Source organism: Saimiri boliviensis, chromosome 1 (genome assembly GCF_048565385.1).
Source record: "Saimiri boliviensis isolate mSaiBol1 chromosome 1, mSaiBol1.pri, whole genome shotgun sequence".
In the NCBI taxonomy this organism is placed as follows: domain Eukaryota; kingdom Metazoa; phylum Chordata; class Mammalia; order Primates; family Cebidae; genus Saimiri; species Saimiri boliviensis.
In genome coordinates, this window is record NC_133449.1 from 49,951,554 (window position 1) to 49,972,613 (window position 21,060).

The 21,060-nt window shown below is 47.2% G+C and overlaps 1 protein-coding gene across 4 annotated transcripts; it reads left to right on the top strand.

Annotated features, from left to right (window-relative positions):
• The first annotated feature begins 2,624 nt into the window (after positions 1 to 2,624).
• Positions 2,625 to 18,901, top strand: IL1RN (interleukin 1 receptor antagonist). 4 transcript variants are annotated; one of them, XM_010330340.3, is made up of 5 exons: positions 2,625 to 2,710; positions 13,151 to 13,202; positions 15,033 to 15,121; positions 16,231 to 16,343; positions 17,525 to 18,901. In XM_010330340.3, the coding sequence occupies exons 1-5, from the start codon at positions 2,701 to 2,703 to the stop codon at positions 17,738 to 17,740; spliced, it is 480 nt and encodes a 159-aa protein (XP_010328642.1). In that variant the 5' UTR covers positions 2,625 to 2,700; the 3' UTR covers positions 17,741 to 18,901. The 4 variants fall into 4 exon arrangements, with proteins under 4 accessions (XP_010328642.1, XP_074253167.1, XP_010328644.1 ...); XM_074397066.1 differs by lacking the exon at positions 2,625 to 2,710 and adding an exon at positions 6,608 to 6,778; XM_010330342.3 differs by lacking the exon at positions 2,625 to 2,710 and adding an exon at positions 12,787 to 13,012.
• Positions 18,902 to 21,060: the final 2,159 nt, after the last annotated feature.

A 21,060-nucleotide genomic window follows, 5' to 3' on the forward strand; every position in this document is an offset into this window, starting at 1 on the left:
TATTCCCATAGTAGGACTTCCTTTGGGAGCCTTTGGGTTTGGTTTCTCCTGCCAGAGGGCTTCTCCTGGGACTGTCTTAATCCAAGAGAGGGGTTCTAATAACATTAAACCTCAGTATCTTGCTCCTCCATTCCTGATGCCTCCCTTTTTTCTACCCTCCCCCTACCCCCTTTCTTCCCTATGCCTCAGGCTAGCTGGCTAGTGCTAGAGCAAGTGGCCAGTCACAGTCACTGGGGAGGGGGGTCCTCAGGGTTCTTCAGAAGCCCCCTCACCATGATCAAGGGTCCCCAGTCACTCAGAATTCTAAGGTTCCCAAATGCCAGCTCTCCCAGTGTTCTCCATATCTGGGATGTTGGGCTCCAGACTTCTCAGATGCACTGAGTACCCTAGGCTAAGCCCCTGATCCCTCAGAGCTTCATAGCCTTAGAGGAGAGGTAGGCAGGCCTGCAAAGAAGCATTCTGGGGTGGGCTAGGCACGGGGTTGGGGGGCTATAGATGCCCTTAAACTGTCCCTTTACCCCGGATGTGCCCAGTGTTGGGACCACAAGGGAGCTCCCAGCCTTGCGTGTTGATCAGCTTGTAATCCCCGGCTCTGATTGGAAGCCTAGTTTTTCCTGTTGTGACTGACCCTGCAGTAGCCAGGCCCCTAGCTCCCCAGGGAAGATATCCAACCTATTTCCTCTGATAGCAATGGCTAATACTTAAATAATTCTGACCACATGACAGGCACTTTACAGTTGTTGTAAACAATCACCTTGTGAAGTGGGCAAGAGTCTTATCGTCATTTTATAGATGTGGCCTAGGATCCCACAGCTATAGTTCATGAGGCTGGGATTTGAACCTCTGGCCACCAGAGCCCACCTTACTGTGTCCTGCTCCTGTTGTCTTAACAGAAAAGTATAACACCATGATGACACAACAGGCTATCCTGGCAGGTTCCCAGGCTGCCCGAACGCCCAACTTTCTAGGTTTACAAAGTTAGCGTTGACAAAGTTTCCAGGTTTACAAATCTAGTTTCTGATTCTTTAGCCAGCAGGCATTTCTCTACAAAAGCTGCTTCAAAAATTTCCAGCCAAGCCTTAGCAACCTTGGCATTACATCTTGGTGAGCCAAGGCAGAAGAGAGCAGGAAGTGAAGGCCCCATGGGAAGTCCCTGCGGTCAGGAGCACCCAGGCGGGGTGGGTGGGGGGGCTTTCCTGTCACCGGCTCCCTGGACCTCCCAGTCACATTCAGGCCCTGTGAGTCGAATGAAGAGACCCTGGGGATGAGTCCAGGTCTCTGCAGGGTTAGAGGAAATTGAAGGCCCTCACCAGATCCCTGCTGGGAAGTTCACGAATTATGAGCACTTCTCCAAGTGAGAGTCTTCTTCCCTGTCAGGAGGGGCAGTGTGAAGGTGGCGGGATTGGGGGCGGCCAGTAGGCTAGCCTGCTCCTTCCTCTCTCTTTCTTTTGTGTATGAAGGCATTACCTCCAGCAAGGTCCTGTGTAAATGTATGTGATTTATAGAGCATTTTATAGTCTGCGTATCATTCATCCTTCTGGTGAGCCCCAAGTCTAAGATAGGACAGGGAGTGTCAGGTCCATTTTGCAGCTGTCAAAATGAGGCCTGGAGGGCAGAAGTGGTGTGCTCAGACACACATAACTGGTTGGCTGCAGACCTGCGACTAGATCCAGGACTTCAACCTGCCCAGGGGTCTCTTGCCACTGCTCCCTGTCAACCTGGATGGCTTTAAGCATTTGTGAGTTGTCTGCTCCCTGACTGAAAAATGCAGAGACATGAAGCTACAGCAGGGTAGTTCTCAATGGCAAAAGGGAGGAGGAGTGTTCAGAACATCAGGTGCTTCTAGAGAAAGCAGGGAGAGAGTATCTGGCCTTGTGGACAATGTCACAGCAGAGGCCAGGTAGAAGGCATGTGGGTAACTGGAAGTGGGGATGGACCCTGTTATTCCCTAAGCTATGGCTTCCACATGGTGCTTAAACAAACCACAAGGGTCTCCACCCAAGGACGTTTGCCCTTGCTGTTCCCTCCACCTGGAATAAACTTCCCCTGCCTTGACATTCCAATGTCACCCTCTCAGAGAGGGCTTCCCTGGGCACTTTCCCTAAAATAGCCACCCCCTTCTAGGTCCCTCAAACGCATATACTGTTTTGATTTTTCCTATAGCACATATGCCCTATGAGGTTATTTTATTTGGTAACTCGTTTCTTGTCTGTTTTCCTCCGTTAGAGCACTGGGGACCTTGTCTGGTTTGTTCCCAATGCCTGAAAGAGTGCTTAGCACACAGGATTAAGCCAACACATACATTTTGAATGAATGTGTGTATACAAGCATGAGCTGGCAGTAGTCAGGGTTGGGGTAAGCACGAAGGCCCAGCTCAGTTCTCTACATGTGACCTCTCATCTTGCACAGATAAGAACCAGTTTGGTTTCTGCTAGCCTGAGTCACCCTTCTGGAAACTGGGCCTGCTTGGCATCGGGTCAGCCATCAGCCGGCCCATCTCCTCGGGCTGGCCAGCCCTTTGTGAGTGTGTGGGAGGGGAGGCTGGGCTCCTCCTGAGGTGCTCTGGAAGGAGGAGCAGCTCCACCCTGGGAGGGGCTGTGGCCCAGGTGCTGCCTGGATGCTATTTTATGAGCAGCAGCTCAGTCTAGAGACAGAGTCTGGAAGACCTCAGCAGACCTCGTGTCCTATCAGGCCCTCCTCATGGCTTTAGGTAAGCTCCTTCCACTCTTATATTTCCAACTGAGAAATGAGAGAGGAAAATGTCTACCACTGGTGTTTACCAAATGCTTTCAGGCTCTGATGAGCAGGTATCCAGGAAAATGTTAGGTGCATGGAGCTCCAGGCCTGTCTGGGGCACCTGGGCACAGGAAGGCATCCCTGGGAATGATGACTGAGACAGGGGCTGCAAGCCTAGTGCCTGCGGGGCCAGCAGGTGAACAGAAGTGAACAGAGAGGTGTAACTGCTGTGACAAAAGTCATGGGGTACTCGGAGTCCGTGAGTCATTTTCCACTGTTGATAGAATAGGGACATTGGTGAAACAGTTCTGTTAAATTAGAGAAAGAACAGTGTGAGCTCAATGAGAAATACTGATAGAATATGGCAGTGAGCCACAGTGTCTGAGGGTTGATTGATAGGGAAGGGCGGGGAGAGTGGAGAATTAAGCTTGGCACTCGTCAGTTCTACCAGATGGTTGTCACCAGAGAATGCAGGCCAAGGTGGCCAGAACTTCTCACTTTTCCAGAAGAGTCAGATATTTTGATTTCATTATGTATAGTATTCTGACTAAATAAAACAATAAAACAAGCGGATAAAATATTTAATTTATAAGCTTCCAGTTTGCAACCTCTGGTTAGGATTTGCGTGGGGCAAAGAAACAGATTCTCAGGATCATTGGTCTGTAGACTCAAATTTTAAGTTTCTAATTTAAAATTGGCCCCTGAGACCAGTGACGGTGGCTCACGCCTGTAATCCCAACATTTTGGGAGGCTGAGGTGGGTGGATCACTTGAGGTCAGGAGTTCAAGACCGGCCTGGCCAACATGGTGAAATCTTGTCTCTATTAAAAACATAAAAATTGGCTGCGTGTGGTGGTGCACACTTGTAATCCCAGCTACTTGGGTGACTGAGACAGAGAATTGCTGGAACCTGGGAGGCGGAGGTTGCAGTGAACCAAGACCATGCCACTACACTCCAGTCTGGGCAACAAAGTGAGACTCTCTCTCTCAAAAAAAAAAAAAAGTTCCCTAATGAGCAAACCATTTTCCTTCTGGATCTTACTCTCCTTATTGTCCTTTCTGGGTGTTAAGAGGAGGTCTAGAGGAAGCTGAAAAACTCTTAGCTTGTAGTAAGCACAATGGAAATGTCAGCTCTTAATGTGTCTTCACGGACATTCCATTGTGCTTACTACAAGCTAGGTGTCATGCTGAATTCTTTACATGGTTTATCCCATGGGACACTCTCAATAACTCTGTGAGAAAAGACTATTATTGCTCACATTTTCAGAAGAGGAAATGGATATAGAGAGATTAGGTAATTTGCCCAAGGCCAGACAGCTAGTATAAGAGGAGGAGGTTGGTTGACTGCAGACAATCTGTCTTCAAACCACTACACTATGATATGGAGGCACAGAGACTGGATGAAATCATGGAGTGGGGAACTGCTTGATTTATTATTTGTTATTCCAGGGGCAGCAGATCCTCCCCTGTCCCCTAGTGGGTACAATGGTCCATTGGTGGGTTGTGCTACAATGTTAGCCCATAGTCTTATGTGTTTTTCAAATGTATAAAGTAGGATGCTGGAACCACTCTTAGAACCAGATAGTGATATATTGTGAAGAAATAAATCTCTATGCTTAAAAATGGTTCATCCAAAATATTTTGAACTGACACACAATTGGTACTAAATAAGTGTGTGTGAACTTGAATTAGATTGAAATGGGGAAACAGGTACAAGTGAGCTTAGTGAAGACATCATGTTCCCTGGACAGAGGAACCACATTCTCCATCTAAGGTCAGCAATATGGGAGGTACGAACGTTTGCCAAGCACAAAACAGGGTACCAAGAAGAGAAAAGTTAGGGGGATGCATACACTGACTAGAACCTGGAAGGGTGAGAACAGAGGGTAAAGGATAAAGATGGAACCATGCACATACACTTTGTGTTATCTTGGACTAGTCGTTCATTTCTCTTGACCTCTGCTTTCTCTCTACACAATGGGGTCCCACCACTTAGCTTACAGCTGACTCATATGAAGAAGGAAGTGGAGGAGAAGTGGAGGGTGAAGACAGTGATGATTAAAAGGGTAAATCCTTTTTAGGATCCAAGTTTGAAAGCAATTTTAGGCTACTAGATACAATATCTTGATCATGTAGTTGAAAGAAATTAAAGATGAATGGTTTAATTAAAAATTAACTTGATCAGAATGAAAATGATTGATTACTATTATATCTGCTATGGTCTATTTCCCTGAGTGGCAGGCTCACTAAGGTTTTTGAACACTACTGTGTGACTGCTGTATGTATGTATGTATGTATGTATGTATGTATGCATCTATCTATCTATCTATCTATCTATCTATCTATCTATCTATCTATCTGTTGTCTAATAAAATGGATCACATCTCTGCCAATAAAAACAGGCTACAGGCTGGGTGCAGTGGCTCACGCATATAATCCTATTACTTTGGGAGGTCAAGGTGGGCAGATCACATGAGGTTGGGAGTTCAAGACCAGCCGGACCAACATGGAAAAACCTCATCTCTACTAAAAATGCAAAATTAGCCAGGTGTGGTGGTGCACACCTGTGATCTCAGCTACTCAGGAGGCTGAGGCAGGAGAATTGCTTGAACTGGAGGTGGAGGTTGTGGTGAGATGAGTTTGCACCACTGCACTCTAGCTTGGGCAATGAGAGTGAAACTCCATCTCAATAAATAAATAAATAAATAAATAAATAAATAAATAAATAAAAAATGAAAACAGACTACACGGGCAGGGTACAATTAATTCACTGTGCTTGCAATTTGCAGCAGCAGCCACCAGAGGTGCCAGTGCCCTTTAATGGTTCATAGTTTAGAATAACCCAATTATCTCAGTTTTTCAGAGACTGAGGGGTTTGCCAAGGTGTAGAACTTTCAGTAATAAAGTCAAGAAAACCCTGGACAAATCAAGGTAATTGGTCACTGTAGTCCATAACCAGGTAAAGAGCTTTCCCTGTAACCTATGTGAGGGTTTAGAGTCATTTCTTTCTTTATTACCAAAAATCCTCCCCCACTTTTCAAGCAATTAAGAACTAAATAGTTACTCTATGAGATGTGAGTTCAGCCCAAAAGAAACACCATAGGAACAAATATAATTCTTGCTTCTGTTAACCATGCAATGAAGCATAGAGAAAAAAAAGTCAGTGGCCTCTTTAGCAGGATTGCAGTGTGGGAAGAAATAACAAAACTGGGCCTGGCCAGGATCTGGGGCAAGTGAGTTAATCTTTCTGAGCCTTGAGTTCTTCTTCTTCTTTTTTTTATTTTTTGCAAAATGAAAGTAAGTTTATTAAGAAAGTAAAGGAATAAGAGAGTGACCGGGCTGGGCGCGGTGGCTCATGCCTGTAGTCCCAGCACTTTGGGAGGCCAAGGCGGGCAGATTACAAGGTCAAGAGATTGAGACCATCCTGGCCAACATGGTGAAACCCCATTTCTACTAAAAATACAAAAAAATTAGCTGAGCGTGGTGGCTTACACCTGTAGTCTCAGCTACTCGGGAGGCTAGGCAGGAGAATTGCTTGAACCCCGGAGGCGGAGGTTGCAGTGAGCCGAGGTCGCACCATTGCACTCCAGCCTGGCGCCTGGCGACAGAGTGAGACTCTGTCTCAAATAAAAAGAGAATGACCACTCCATAGACAGAGTAGCCTGAAACTTGAGTTCTTCTATAAAGTGACTATGAATTTATACCTATTTTGAAAGTGGGCGTCAATATATCTGTCCACTTTGCACAGCTGTTATGTGGACACAAGGGGATCTGTGTGTAAGTGTAACACAGAGCCTACAACACAACAGGTTATCAGCGCGTTTGTCCTCTTCCCCAAGGTGTCTGTTCTTCTCCCTTTCCTTTTGCCTGCAGGGGGATTATAAAACTAATCATCAAAACCAAGAAGGCAAGAGCAAACATGTACCTCTGAAAACACAAGATAACTGCATAAGTAATGAGTTTCAGTGCAGATCCATAGCTACCCATAAACTCCTGGGGCAAAAATTGTCTTGGAAGGCTCTGAACCTCAGAAAGGAGTCACAGTAAGTTAACCACCTAGATCTGAGAGAAGAGTAGCTTCTTGCTGATAACAGTTGGATTATACAGCATATCCTGATACCCTTCATCATCCAGGAGAGCAGAGGTGGTCACTCTGATAGCAGCATGCCTAGGGACTGCAGCGTGGTGGTAGAGGTGCTCGGGGGGACAGATATCTCCAAACTACACCTGCTGCCATAGGGAGCTTCTAATAAGTTGCTGGATTTGGTTAAAATTAACTCAGCTACTTGACAGGGCTGGGTCAGTGAGGACTGACAAAAAGAAGACATCAGATTATACCCTGGGGGTTTGTATTTCTTAAGCTTCTTTCTCTTCTTTGTACAAAAATATTTACCCATGACTCGGAAAGAGCAACTGGAGTCTTTGTAGCATTATCTTAGCAAAAATTTACAAAGTTTGGACAGCAATATTGCCCATATTGTATTGTGTGTGCTGTGACACTCAGGATTCAAATGTTGGCTGAAGCCATTAAATATGAGATGAAGCTCTTACAAGGCAGGGTGCATCATCTGTGCACCCAAAGCTGGATGCCAACATTTTACAAATAGAGCTTGGGTGACACACATGCAGCTCCAGGAGGCCCAGATGAAAATGTTTGTATTGAGATTTGTTAAAGCTTCCCAACAAATTGGATTTGTCAGTCAGGATTGTTTTCTGCAAGGGGGATGGAACTTGTGGGTGAGCCATTTGGGCTGAGAAGGAGGGAGGCTGCAGCTGAGAAATGTGGAGGCAATTTCCCCTTAGAAGGACTGAATCTCCCCGACTCTCTAGGGTGCTGCAGCCAGCAGGATCCAATTGTGTCTATGTCTCCCCAGCTCCCCATTCGGTGATATCATGTCAGTAGCTTGAAATTATCGATGGTGAGAGTATTAAGTCATGGAAATTGGCAAATGGAAACTTTGTTTGTAGATTCAATTGTTAAACATTTACCAGCACACCATTGCCCTACCTTCAGGCTCAATGACCCCATCCAAGTTTACTCCATCTGTCCACTGTCTCCAACACGACCTTTATAAAACACAGCTGACAACATTACTCTCTTCTTCAATTCTTTAAAAGATAAGTTTCCAGCTCACTGGGGTGGCATTAGAGGGCATTCCTTCTCTGGATCTCACCCAACTTTTCATATCATTTTTCCTACCCCTACCTCTCAATGCTACTCAAACTCTAGCCATCCTGAATAATAAGACTTTTTTTTTTTTGAGACAGTTTCACTCTTTCATCCAAGCTGGAGTGCAATGATGCAACCTCGGCTCACTGCAACCTCCGTCCCGTAGGTTCAAGTGATCCTCCTGCCTCAGCCTCCTGAGTAGCTGAGATTGTAAGGGCACGCCACTATGCCTAGCCAATTTTTGTATTTTTAGTAGAGACGAGGTTTCATTACTTTGGCCAGGCTGGTCTCCAACTCCTTACTTCGGGTGATCCACCTACTTCAGCCTCCCCAGGTGCTAGGATTAAAGGCATGAGCCATCTCGCCTGGCCAATAAGACTTTTTAAAAGTAGATTATGTCAGATACCTCTGGTCTAGGTTATTTACAACCAACTGTCCTCCTGTGATTAACTAGAAAAGCTAGACAAAACGTATTTCCAAAAGATCCTTTTGGAGGCATCAGCAAATGGCCAAAGCTGTGAGGAACTGCCTGAACCCAGTGAGATGGAGCCCAGCACTGGGACCCTTTACTCCTGGGGACATTTACTGGTTTCAAAAATGTCAGATGAGCTTTTGAGCATTCATGGAATTTGGTGGGGGAGATAAAATTTGTACCTTATATCCTACATACAATGAGGGTACCTGATAATCCCCAGCCAGTTTGGAAATCTGGGTCAGCCTTCGCAGGTACCGAAGCCCACCTCTGAATGATCTCAAGTCCTGGTAGGGTAGAGGTTACCTGTCATTGAAAGGCTCCTGGCCTACCTGCCCAGCAGGAGCAAAAGTGAAGCATTTCAGGATACAGATAACAATTACCCAGGGCCTTGAATGACTTCTATAGTGTTTAATATAAGGTATTCAGCAGTCCATAAAACAGAATCAGGCACATGCAAGATGGCCCGTGTATTAGGGAGAAATAGGCAATAGAAGGAAAGCCAGCAGGGATTCAAATCATGGATTTGAATCAGGGGCAGCCTTTAAAAGAGCTATGGAATTATGCTTAAAAATTTAAAACACAAGATTGGAATTTTTGGCAGAGAACTAAAAACGATACAAAAAAGGAACCAAATTGAAATCCTAGAACTGAAAGATGCAATTAACCAACATTGAGAAATAGCCAACATCTATTGAACACTTCCCATGTGGACGGCTGTGCTAAACCTTTATAGGCATCAACACAAGATGTGTCTCCTTACAGCAGTGCAGTGTCCTTCCTAAGACATGGGCAGCCTGGTTTCTCTATCTCTCTACTTCACCAAAACCCCTTTACATGGGGCTTAGACACTCCTGTTAGACACTACCTTACACAATAGTGTCTGGTAGCACAGTGCTCAGCACGTAGAAGGCACTGGATGCGATTGTGATGACCAGGAGCTCCCAGGAAAGCTGTGGGTGCTGATCAGGAAGACGGAGTCATTTATGTGCTGTGGTCTTAAAGATTCATCCAGGAAGCAGAATTGGGGCAATGGGGGGCTGAGGACCCAAAACTGAGAATAAGCTTAGTCAGAAATTTCCTGTGGGCAGAAATCATAAGGACGCCAACTGTTTGGGTGAAATAAGACGGAACCAAGAGTGGACTTGTGGCCAGAAGCGTGAGGAGAGAGAGAGAGCTTCCCTATCCCCTTTCTTCCTCTCCCTAAGCCTCAGTGATTGACAGCCCCCTCCTTTGGAGTCAGAGCAGGCTTGAGACTGGACTGGGAAAGGAGGGTGATTCAGGATACAGAGCAGGAAGGCTGGGAGTGCAGGGCAGGGGCAAGGGACTGGGGCATTGTGCCTAATCTCTCCCTCTTTACCTGCGTAAAGAAGCATACGCAAAAGCCACTGTGTGAGTATTCCCCGAGTGCCAGGACAGGGCGTGATTCATCATGTGCAGCATTTCATTCAATCTTTATAGCAGCCAATCACGTGGCTTCTATTATTAGCTCTATCAGATAATGAAACTGAGACCAAGACAGGCTCTGCACATTGCGGGGGGTGGCCCAGCTTGGAAATGACACAGGAGGATTCAGACCTAGACTCCATAACTCCTGCCCCAGGGACCACCCCGACCCTCACCCCCTGCATATCGAGAAAGGACATGAAGGACATGCTGGGACACTTCTCAGGACAGTGCGGAAACGACACAGAGCAGGGAGGTTCCAGGATCCCAGAGCAGCTTTTCTCCAGGAGAATACTCTGTCTCTGAATTCAGACTGTGGTCAGAGAAACATTTACCCAGGAGCCACGGTGTGGGTGGGACTTTTTACTTGAAACATCGGCTGAGGGCAGTGGCCAGGATGGAACTCTTCACCCTACCTTGGCAAACCACTTCTCTTCTGCAATCTGTAAGGGCACTTTTGAGAGAAATATGGTTTTCCAATTCAGGAGGGCTGAAGAAAGACAAATAGGAGAGAATCTACCCCAGTTGGGTGCTAGCTGTCTTCTCTTTCAGAGGGTGTGATGATAAAGTGGCACACTTGATTATTAACAAATGCTTCAGAAATTTTAAACTCTTATATTCAACACACTCTGGAAGTGGCAATAAGTTGGCAGGTTCATATACATCACCTCCTTCAGCTAGTCCTCACAAAAACAAACAAATGAACCAATGAAATGCTTCCTTGGCTCTCAAAGGAAGACACTATTTCTTGAATGTGTTTCAAAAAGGATGGCTGACTCACTCAAGGTCACACAGCTTGTGAGGACAGTACAGGAATACAAACATGCGATTTTGCCTGTCAAACCCATCATCCAGGGAGGTGACACACCTTTTTGCAGAAGTGTTCTATTTCCTCTGAAGGAGAAGCTCTTTAAACTTTTGGGAAATTCATTCATAGCTTTCCTCCTTTGAAGGATTAACACTTTGGACACAAGGTGTCTGATTCTGATTAGTTGATTGAAAGATTTGTTGGTTGAAAGAAAGATTCTGATTTGTTGGTTGAAAATAAAGTTCGACTCATCAAAATCAACTGCTGTAGTAGTAAATATTTTGACATTTTGTCTGTATTCCTGTACTGTCCTCCCAAGCTGTGACCTTGAGTGAGTAACTATACTTCTTTGTTTTTTTTTTTTTTTGTTTTTTTTTTTTTTTTTGGAGACGGAGTCTTGCTGTGTTGCCCAGACTGGAGTGTAATGACATGATCTTGGCTAACTGTAACCTCCACCTCCCAGGTTCAAGTGAGTCTCCTGCCTCAGTTTCCCAAGTAGCTGGGAATACAGGTGCACACTATCATACCTGGCTAATTTTTATACTTTCAGTAGAGACGGGGTTTCACCATGTTGGTCAGGCTGGTCTTGAACTCCTGATCCACCCACCGTGGCCTCCCAAAGGGCTGGGATTACCAGCGTGAGCCACCATGCTTAGCTCACCCATCCTTTTTGAAACACGTTAGAGAAATAGTGTCTTTCCTTTAAGGCCAAGGAACCATTTCGTTGGTTCGTTTGTTTGTTTTTGTGAGGACTAGCTGCAGGAGGTGATGTATATGAACCTGTCTACTTATTTGCCACTTCCAGAGTGTGTTGAATATTAGGGTTTAACATTTCTGAAGCATTTGTTAATAATCAAGTGTGGGGGGCTAGAGGTTAGAAGGCCTGGATTTCTCCGCATACCTTTGCCATCAGCAAGCTGTGTGACCTTAGACAGATTGCTTTTTTGTCTAAGTATTTCTGAGTCTTCTTGAAAACAATGCTAGGTTGGGACAGGATGATTGCCAAGTTCCCGTCCAGCTCTAAAACACTACAACCTGTGTTTCTGCACCGGCACTGTCGATCCCATAGATCATACAGAAACTCTCTTCAACCTTTTCCTACATATAAAATAGGAGCATGCTTACCTTTTTCCTGTCTAGAATATTGTAAGGAAGGAGCCAGGCATGGTGGCTCATGCCTATAATCCCAGAACTTTGGGAGGCCAAGGTGGATGGATCATGAGGTCAGGAGAGTTCAAGACCAGCCTGGCCACATGGTGAAACCCTGTCTCTAATAAAAATACAAAAGATTAGCTGGGCGTGGTGGCATGTGCCTGTAGTCCCAGCTACTCGGGAGGCTGAGGCAGGAGAATTGCTTGAACCTGGGAGGCGGAGGTTGCAGTGAGCCAAGATCACACCACTGCACTCCAGCCTGGGTGATAGAGCAAGACTCTGTCTCAAACAAACAAACAAAAAAATGTAAGGAAGGAGCCCACTATGGACCAGAAGTGCTCTTTTTCCTCCCTATACCTATTTCCTCTCTCTCTTCTTCCCTCTATTCCTTCCTTTCTTCCATCTGTGAAGAAGACATGATTACCCTCATTCTGAGAGTGAAGAGAGGCCCAGCTAATGAAATCACTTGTTCGAGGTCACATAGGTGGCACATGGCAAGTGGCAGAAGATGAATTTAGACCCATTCCTGTCCAAGTGCTGAGGTTATGCCATCGTCCCGCCATAACTTTAAAGATGTAAGATAATGGGAAAAGAGTTGCCTTCAAAGCACCTCTCAGGAAGGACTCACTTTACAGCAGGGGTCAGCAGACTCGGGCCAAATTTGGCCCATCCCCTGCTTTTGCAAATAAAGTTGTATTGGAACACAGCTAGGCTTATTGATTTATGCATTGCCAATGTCCTTTTGTGAAACAGGAAGCTGAGCTGAGTGATCGTGACCCTCAAAAACTAAAATATTTACTATCTCATCCTTTACGGAATGTTTGCCAATCTATGGTCCAAGGTCCAAGGCTGTCCATCCTTCAAAGAACACAAAGTAACACGAGACTGCCCCGTGTGCGGGGATCCCTACCACTTTATTATGAAAAAGGGACCTTTCTGCGCAAATCTGTTTTCTAAAAAGTCAACAAACAGACTCTGGGTACCTGTCAGGCACAGGAGGAGTCTGGTTTTCATTGTGCTCTTCTTCCCAGGAACTCAATGAAGGGGAAATAGAAATCTCAATTTTGGGGAAATTGCACAGGGGAAAAAGGGGAGGGAATCAGTTACAACACTCCATTGCGACACTTAGCGGGGTTGAAAGTGACAACAGCAGGGTTTCTCGTTTTGGAAATTTGAGGAGGGTATTTCCGCTTCTCAGAGTGCGAGAGGGTGGCAGTCGCCTAGCTTGGGTGAGTGACTATTTCTTTATAAACCGCAACTCCGGGCCCACAATGGCAGTCCACTGCCTTGCTACAGTCACAGAATGGAAATCTGCAGGGGCCTCGGCAGTCACCTAATCTCTCTCCTCCTCTTCCTGTTCCATTCAGAAACAGTCGGCCGCCCCTGTGGGAAAAGACCCTGCAAGATGCAAGCCTTCAGGTAAGGCTACCCTGAGGTGGAGGAAGTGAGGGTGGCTCAGCTGGAGATTGGAAACACATCACAGCTGTCTGGGGCTTCCAGGCCCTGTAGGGCCTGAGAACTGAATTTGGGCTGGAGAGAATGTCCATTATTCAAGAAAAAGGCTGTTGCATGCATGGGCTTCGGGACTTGTATTTCAAAATATCCCAGATGCGGATAGTACGACCGGAGGGCTGGCTTACTTTCCCAGAGGCTCAGCAACTCAGTTAGTAATAAATGCATGCCAAGGAGTGAGGCTGGGATTTAGGCCTGGCTGAATGTGCTGCCAGAGAAGCAGAGAGGGGCACCAGGGGCAGGGCACAGCCCAAAGGCCTAGACCGATGTGAGCAATGCCTGTCTGCCCTGACACGTTGGAAGGTTCCGCTCTCCAGGGGCCTTGGTTTCCCCATCTGTGACATGAGATTCACAATAACTCCCTGTGTGCCTTACAGGGTTGTTGTGAAAATTAGATGCACAGATAATGGCATAACAGTATTCTGTGCATTGTAAAGATCCTGAAAACCACTGTGATTTGAAAATGGAATTGGGGCTTTGTGAGATCATCACTATTGTAAAGAGGTGATGCCGATAGAAATGACAGGGCTGCTGTGCGTGTCCTCTGCCATGTGACATTCCAGCAGTGAAATCATGTTGGGGTGACTTTTTCCCCCCTTTTGATTTTTCCGTTTGTCTGGGCCGAGGCTGCAGGTTGGGCTCTATGGGTATATGAGTGACAGGCCTCTTCCTTCCACATGTGCGTACTGTCTGCTTCCCCGGGTTGCCTCCGCCAGCTCTGATCAGCTAGAAGCTCCAGGAGATCCCCTTGGAGGCCCCAGGAGGCAGTGTTTAATCTTTCCAGACTGAGGCTAAATCTAGAAACTAGGGTAATCACAAACTGGCCAATGCTCACATATGCAAAACACTTTGGTTTGCTCAGCCACCACTCAACCAGCTCGTGGGCTCTTCAGAGCCACTTGATGAGGTGGGTGCAGTTAGCCACACTTCACAGGTGAGGAGATGAGGTGCAGGTTCCAGGTCATGCTGGCTGGGGCTCTGTTTACTACATCTCACAGGTCTGAGCCCTGCTCTCAACCAGAGAGGCCCTTTACCAAGAAGAAAGGATTGGGACCCAGAAACAGGTCACTGGCTGAGCTGAGGAGGAAGCCAGCTTGTTCCCAAGGGCAGCTGGCCCTGCAGGACACTGAGCAGGTTACCAGCTAATGGAGGAAAGGCTCTAGGGACAGACCCGCCTGGTCCAAGGCTCAGAGCAAGTTAGCTGCAAGGTGCTCTGTCTCTGGAAACGTCTAACTAGGTGTTGTGGTAGCCATTAGTCTCAGGTGGCTATTTAAATTTACACTTAAATGAGTGAAAACAGAAGAAAATTTAAAATCCAGACTCTTGGTCACACTATCCATATCAAGAGCTCAATAGCCACACGTGGCTAGTGGCCACCCTACTGGGCAGGGCAGCTAAAGAACATTTTGCATCCCAGAAAGTTCCTTTGGAAGTTGCTGCTCTACAGCATGCTTTGTTGAAACAGAAGGGCCTGCCCCGGGAATTGAAGATGGGAAGCAAGTGGGGAGGGGAGTCGAACACGTGCTCACTACTCACCAGCTGAGAGGGTTGGGCCTGCCTCTTAACCAGCTCCAGCCTCAGTTTTCTCATCTGTGCATGCCATGGGTATACAAAAACACCATACCCCTGGAAGAGTTAGATGCAAATCTGACAAGTTCTGGGGGACACAGGAAGGTGCCAAGTGCAAGGCTGGGTGCATGGCGGCTGTGCACTGCAGCGGAGTCCGTGCCTTTTCAGAATCTGGGATATTAACCAGAAGACCTTCTACCTGAGGAACAACCAACTAGTTGCTGGATACCTGCAAGGACCGAATGTCTATTTAGAAGGTGAGTGGTTGCCAGGAAAGCCAGTGTGTGTGGTCATCGGGTCACCTTGCCCCTCGGTCTGCAGCAGCATGGCCTGCCTGCACAGACCCTGGGTGCAACGTCCTAATCCTTGCTGGGTCTTTGTACTCAAGTTTGAAGCTGGGAGGGCCTGGCCACTAACAGGCATATATGAGGGCAGCCTGAAGAGGACGTGGAGAAGTAGAGTCTAGGTCAGGGGACAATGCCTATAGGCACAGTGATCCCAGGGCCACAGCTGGGAAGGGAAGATACCAGAAAGCAAGGTTGACCCTTCCCTTCCTCCGATGCCTGTGAAAGCTTCCATGTTCCTATGTTGTTCAAACACTAACCCAATCCCAAATTAATCCACCATGTATAAGGCTGGACTAAGTCTCTTATTCCTGGATACCATACTCTGCCATATTGTGGTTCATGCTCTAAATAAGCTGGATGAACTTTGAGAAGCGTCACCCACTCTGTTCCTCAGCTTTCCCTTTAGTGGGATGATGCCAGCGGGACAACAGGATGTGCGATTCTTTCAGTTCCAGCCATCTAGGATGTTTTCACTCCCCGTTCGGTGGTGTAGGATGGCATTACCTCCAACCGCCCACCTTTCCTCTTCCCTTGTTCTGCCTCTGCTGCCCCGCTCTGAAAGTGGTATCTGTCTTGGTAGTTCTCCTAATGAACACACTTGTCATTAGGAGAGGCTGAGATTTTTATTGCTACATGAGAGCATGGAGGCCTCTTAGGGAAAGAGGAGGTTCAGAGACCCCCAGGCTCCTGTGGAGCCCCACTCATGGCCTTGTGCCATTTACCCTGCCCCTTGGCAGCACACCTATTCACCTGGAGCAGAGGTATCCTGGGGAAAGTGAGGGAAGGATGGAAATCACATGGAACAAAATCTAGGAGACTCAGGCCTCTAGAAGTAACTGGATAGTGTGCTTGGTTTAATCTTCTGTTTAGATGCAGACCAGGAAGATGAGGGCTCTTTACCCTTCTAACCTTGGGATTTTAGTTTTAGGGGAACAGGGGAGACAGAATAACACCCAGGGTCTCTTCACTAGTGCTATCTCCTCTTCTATTAACCTGACCCTCGCTCTGTTCTTCCTCAGAAAAGATAGATGTGGTACCCATTGAGCCTCATGCTCTGTTCTTGGGAATCCATGGAGGGAAGATGTGCCTGTCCTGTGTCAAGACTGGTGATGAGACCAGACTCCAGCTGGAGGTAAAAACCTGTTTTGGATACCAAATCACCCTAAAACACAGTGGCTTAAAACAACCACAGTTTGTTCTTATGATTCTATGGATTGAGCAGGATTAGCTGGGTAGTTCTGTTCCACATGGTGGAACATGCTGGGGTCACTTTGGCAGCTGCATTCAGCAGAGAGCCTGGCTTGCACTGGGCATCAACAATGGTCTCTCATTCTCCAGGATCTCTTTCCATGTGATCTCTCAGTGTTCAAGAGTCAACTTGGGCTTCTTTATAGCATGGCGGCTGACTTCCAAAAGCGATTATTCCAAAAAGACAAGTCTCAATGTGCAGGCGCTTATTAAACTTCTGTTTGCATCATCCTTTTGGCCAAAGCCAGTCATGTGGCTAAGTCTAGCCCCTTGTGAGAGGGACTACATAAGTGTGTGAACACCAGGTGGCACGGTCACGGGGAGCCACCACTGTAACGGTCTACCACAGGACCTGAATCTCTGTGCTACTCCCTTGCTCAAGGGCCCCTGACCCACTTGGACCTGCCCTGTTCTAGCAACGCCCATCCTCAGGACCTTTCTCTTCCAATCACATTGATTAGTTGGTGCCGCACCCAGGGCCCTGTGCTCCTTGATCTCAGGTTATGTTAATGGGTTTAAATATAACATGACATCAAGCCCTGGGAAAAGATGGCTTTGTCTTAGGGGCTCGTTGGATGCAACCTTAACCTCAATGTGAGTGGCTGCACTGTGGCACTGTCACATTCCTCGCCAGTAGGCAGGAACACTGTTGTGGAGGGTGACTGCCTGTTCTGTGAGGAGGGGGATGGCTAGGACATTGCATGTAACACACCACCATCCCATCTCCTCAGAGGCTTAAACCCTGGCAGAACACCGGCTCTACAGGCCTTGGCTTCTGCTGACAATGCCATGTATTTACCAGACTTGCTGCTCCGAGGCCAGAGTGGCTAGATTTCCCAAGTCAAGGTGTGACAGTGGGACGACCTCTTTGTGTCTTTGCTGTCCTGAAAAACCTGGGCCTCAGGGTCCCATCAAGTGGCAGGCAGCAGCATCTGGGGGCTTTTAGGGTACAGGCTTTCCCCAGTACTAACTCTGGGCTGTCCAGAGGGCCATGTCATGGTGTGGGTGGAGAGGGAGGCAGCACAGAACTTCCGAGGTCTCACCTGCCCATCTTTTGATTTCCAGGCAGTTGACATCACTGACCTGAGCAAGAACAAAAAGCAAGACAAGCGTTTCACCTTCATCCGCTCAGACAGTGGCCCCACCACCAGTTTCGAGTCTGCTGCCTGCCCGGGCTGGTTCCTCTGCACGGCGGTGGAAGCCGACCAGCCCGTCAGCCTCACCAATATGCCCAACGAGGGCGCCATGGTCACCAAGTTCTACTTCCAGGAGGATGAGTAGTACTGCCCAGACCTGCCTGTTCCCATCCTAGCATGGCAAGGACTGCAGGAACTGCCAGTCCCCTTGCCCCAGGGTTCCCGGCCAAGGGGGCACTGAGGAGCGGCCATTGCAGGGTGGACCCTAAGAAGGAGGCACCAGAGTTCAGTCACAGGACTCTGCCTCCAGCTTCTTCAACTGACCAGCCTCCATGCTGCTTCCAGAATAGTCTTTCTAAAGTGTGAATCAGAGCACAGCAGCCCCTGCGCAAAGCCCTTCCGTGTCACCTCTGCGTCTAGGTTCAAACCCCAACCACCCGCCCAGCCTGGACTCCCTCTGCTCTCCTCCCTCACTCCACATACCCATGGCCCCAGATCCATCAGGCCACTTGCTGACCCCCACCAAGTGGCTCCCACACCCTGTTTTACAAACAAATGCCAGTCCATGAGGAAGGTTTTCTAAGGGTTTGTGGGAAATGAAAGTTAAGGATTTCATGATTTTCTTTTAGTCCACGTGAAGGAGAGCCCTTCCTTTGGAGACGATGTTCTTCCTGGGAGAGGCTGAGAACTTAAGATGTTCCTGCATATGTGAAATGGTGGTAAAAGTAGATGGTAGCTTTTCCCTTTTATTCATCTTTTTGTAATGTCCAAACTTGTAAAAATTTTAAGTTACGGTACCATGTTGGCCCCATATATATATATATATATGTATATGTATTTTTCCGCCTTTTGAAACACTTCCATAATCTGGACTCCTCTGTCCAGGCACTGCTGCCCAGGCTCCGAGCTCCATCTCCACTCCAGATCATTTACAGCTGCCTGCAGTACTTTACCTCCTGTCAACTCCAAAGGCTCTGAGCAAATGTGGCTCCTAGGAGTTCTTTCCTCCTCTGCCGGAAAGAATGAATTGCTCCTTGACATTGTAGAGCTTCTGGCACTCGGAGATTTGTATGAAAGATGGCTGTGGCTCTGCCAGTCTTCCCCACTAGGCTGGGAGCTCTGCAGAGCGGGGAGCATGACTTGTGTGTGTCTCAGTTTCCTGCAGGGCTGAGTACCTAGCCTCGCTCTTGGCAGGTACTCAGTGAATGAGTGCTGTATACGCGAATGAGTGCTGTATATGTTAGGTGCAAAGTTCCCTACTCCCTGTGACTTCAGCTCTGTTTTACAATAAAACCTTGGAAATGTCTATATTGTTGACCATGTCCTTGGCCTTGACAGGCTTGGGGTATAAAGTGCTGGGGAAATTGAAAGACCAACGTGTCTTTCTCACCCCAGAGGCTGGGGCCTGGCTGCCTCTTCTCTGAGAGTTCTTTCCTTCCTTTAGTCTCACTCTCCCTGGATAACATGAGAGCAAATCTCCCTGCAAAAAAGATGTGGAGCAGCATTGTTCACAATAGCCTCTACTGGAAACAACCCAAGCACCCATCACAGAAGAACGAATTCGTACATCACATACCTGCACACAACACAATGCTCCTTGCAGAAAAAAATGAATGAATTACAGCCAGCTGCACCTCACAAGACAGATGAATCTTACAAACATAATATGGGTACGAGAATCACAAAAGTATGCATAGAGTGTGATCCCATTTCTGTAAGGTTCAAAACAGGCAACGTGGAGCTGTCGTGTGGAGGGCTGTGGAAACAGGCGATGCAGAGAAGTAAGGTCGTGCTCCCTCTGAAGGCCTGGTGAAGCTTGGACCCTGGGAGACAGAGTGGCAGGCAGGAGCACCTGGAGGCTTTTAGGGTCCAGACAACATTCTATTTCTTGGCATAGATGTAGTTAGGCAGTTTTTTGTGTGTATATTTTATTTCACATATCTGTGAAATAAAAAGACTTGCCCTCCCCCCCTCAATCAGGGCGTAAGGAAAGGAACATCTGGAAGATTATGAGATTAGTGAGTGGAGCATTGAATTTGGCCCCATAGGTGAAAGCGCAAGACCGGGAGTGACCACTTATCAAACATTCCTCAGTGAACAGTCAGGCGAGTGAGGAGTGTGGTCCTTTTTCTTGCCCAGGTTATTTATTTTGGATTCTGGGCTTGGTCTCTGGAGTCCAAGAGGCAGACTTTAGTGGGGCCATGTACTTGCTGTCTGATTTTGGCTAAGTCATCTCATTTTGGGGGGCCTGTTCCTCACTTGTTCAACTGGAGTGTTGACTTGGATGGGGACTTTCCAAACAGAGCTCCTTGGACCCTTCTCTCTGAGGGCTCTGGAAATGGAAAGCCCTACAGAGGCTAAATGGACCAGGATTCATCCCTCGAGCCCTGTTCCCAACAGAGCCCTCTGCTTTTCTCTGCTTTACAACCTGGGCTTCCTATGGGACTTTGGTTGAAAAGGAGACTTCAGTACTAAACGCAAATTAAGCTAAGCAGCCTAAAAGGCAACGAACTGGAGGAAATGTTTAAGGTCTTCTCTAGATTGGTTGATGAGGTCACCCAACATTTCTGAGCTTTCTCTTCCTTGTGTATAAAATGGGAGTAGCCAGCTAGGCGCGGTGGCTCACACCTGTAATCATGGCACTTTGGGAGGCTGAGTGAGGTAGATCACCTGAAGTTAGGAGTTTGAGACCAGCCTGGCCAATATTGCAAAATCCTGTCTCTACTAAAAATACAAAAATTAGTTGGGCATGGTGGTCTGCACCTGTAGTCCCAGCTACTCGGGAGGCTGAGGCCAGAGGATCACTTGAACTCAGGAGGTGGAGGTTGCAGTGAGCTGAGATGGCGCCACTGCATTCCAGTCTGGGTGACAGAGCGAGACTCCATCTCAAAAAAAAAAAAAAAAAAAAAAAAAAAAGGGTGTAGCCACACCTGCCCCATGGGGACAGTAAATACAGGGATGGAATGTAATGACATATGTGAAGTGCTGTGTGAGTGATAAAAGGGTGTGTGTGGTTGGTATATTTTTAATCCTGGTAAAAGGAGGAGGTTCAAGGCAGAAAACTCATCAAGGCTTAATGACAACAATAGCAGCTAACATTTGCGAGGCTCTATATGCAGCCTCCTTTCATGTTACAGAAGGTAAAACCATAGGCTAAGACTCTTTATGCAAACTAGGTCAAGCAGCAAGCTATAGGTTAGAAACAGGCAAGGCAGCAAAACAGTCACATGGGTGAACTCTGGGACTCTGCAGTCACACTCTGACTTTCCTGTTTGCAATGCGTGCTCATAAGCGAGCCAGCCAATCCCTCGGAGCTTTAGTTTTCTCATCACAAAATGCAAATAATAGGGAATGATGAGTTACTGCAAAGTTACTTAATCTTTGCGATAGTTTTCTGTGGTGAGTAGTATATATTATTACTATTAGTCCTAAAAGAGTCAGTGCTCAAAGGGATTCGCTTTAGAG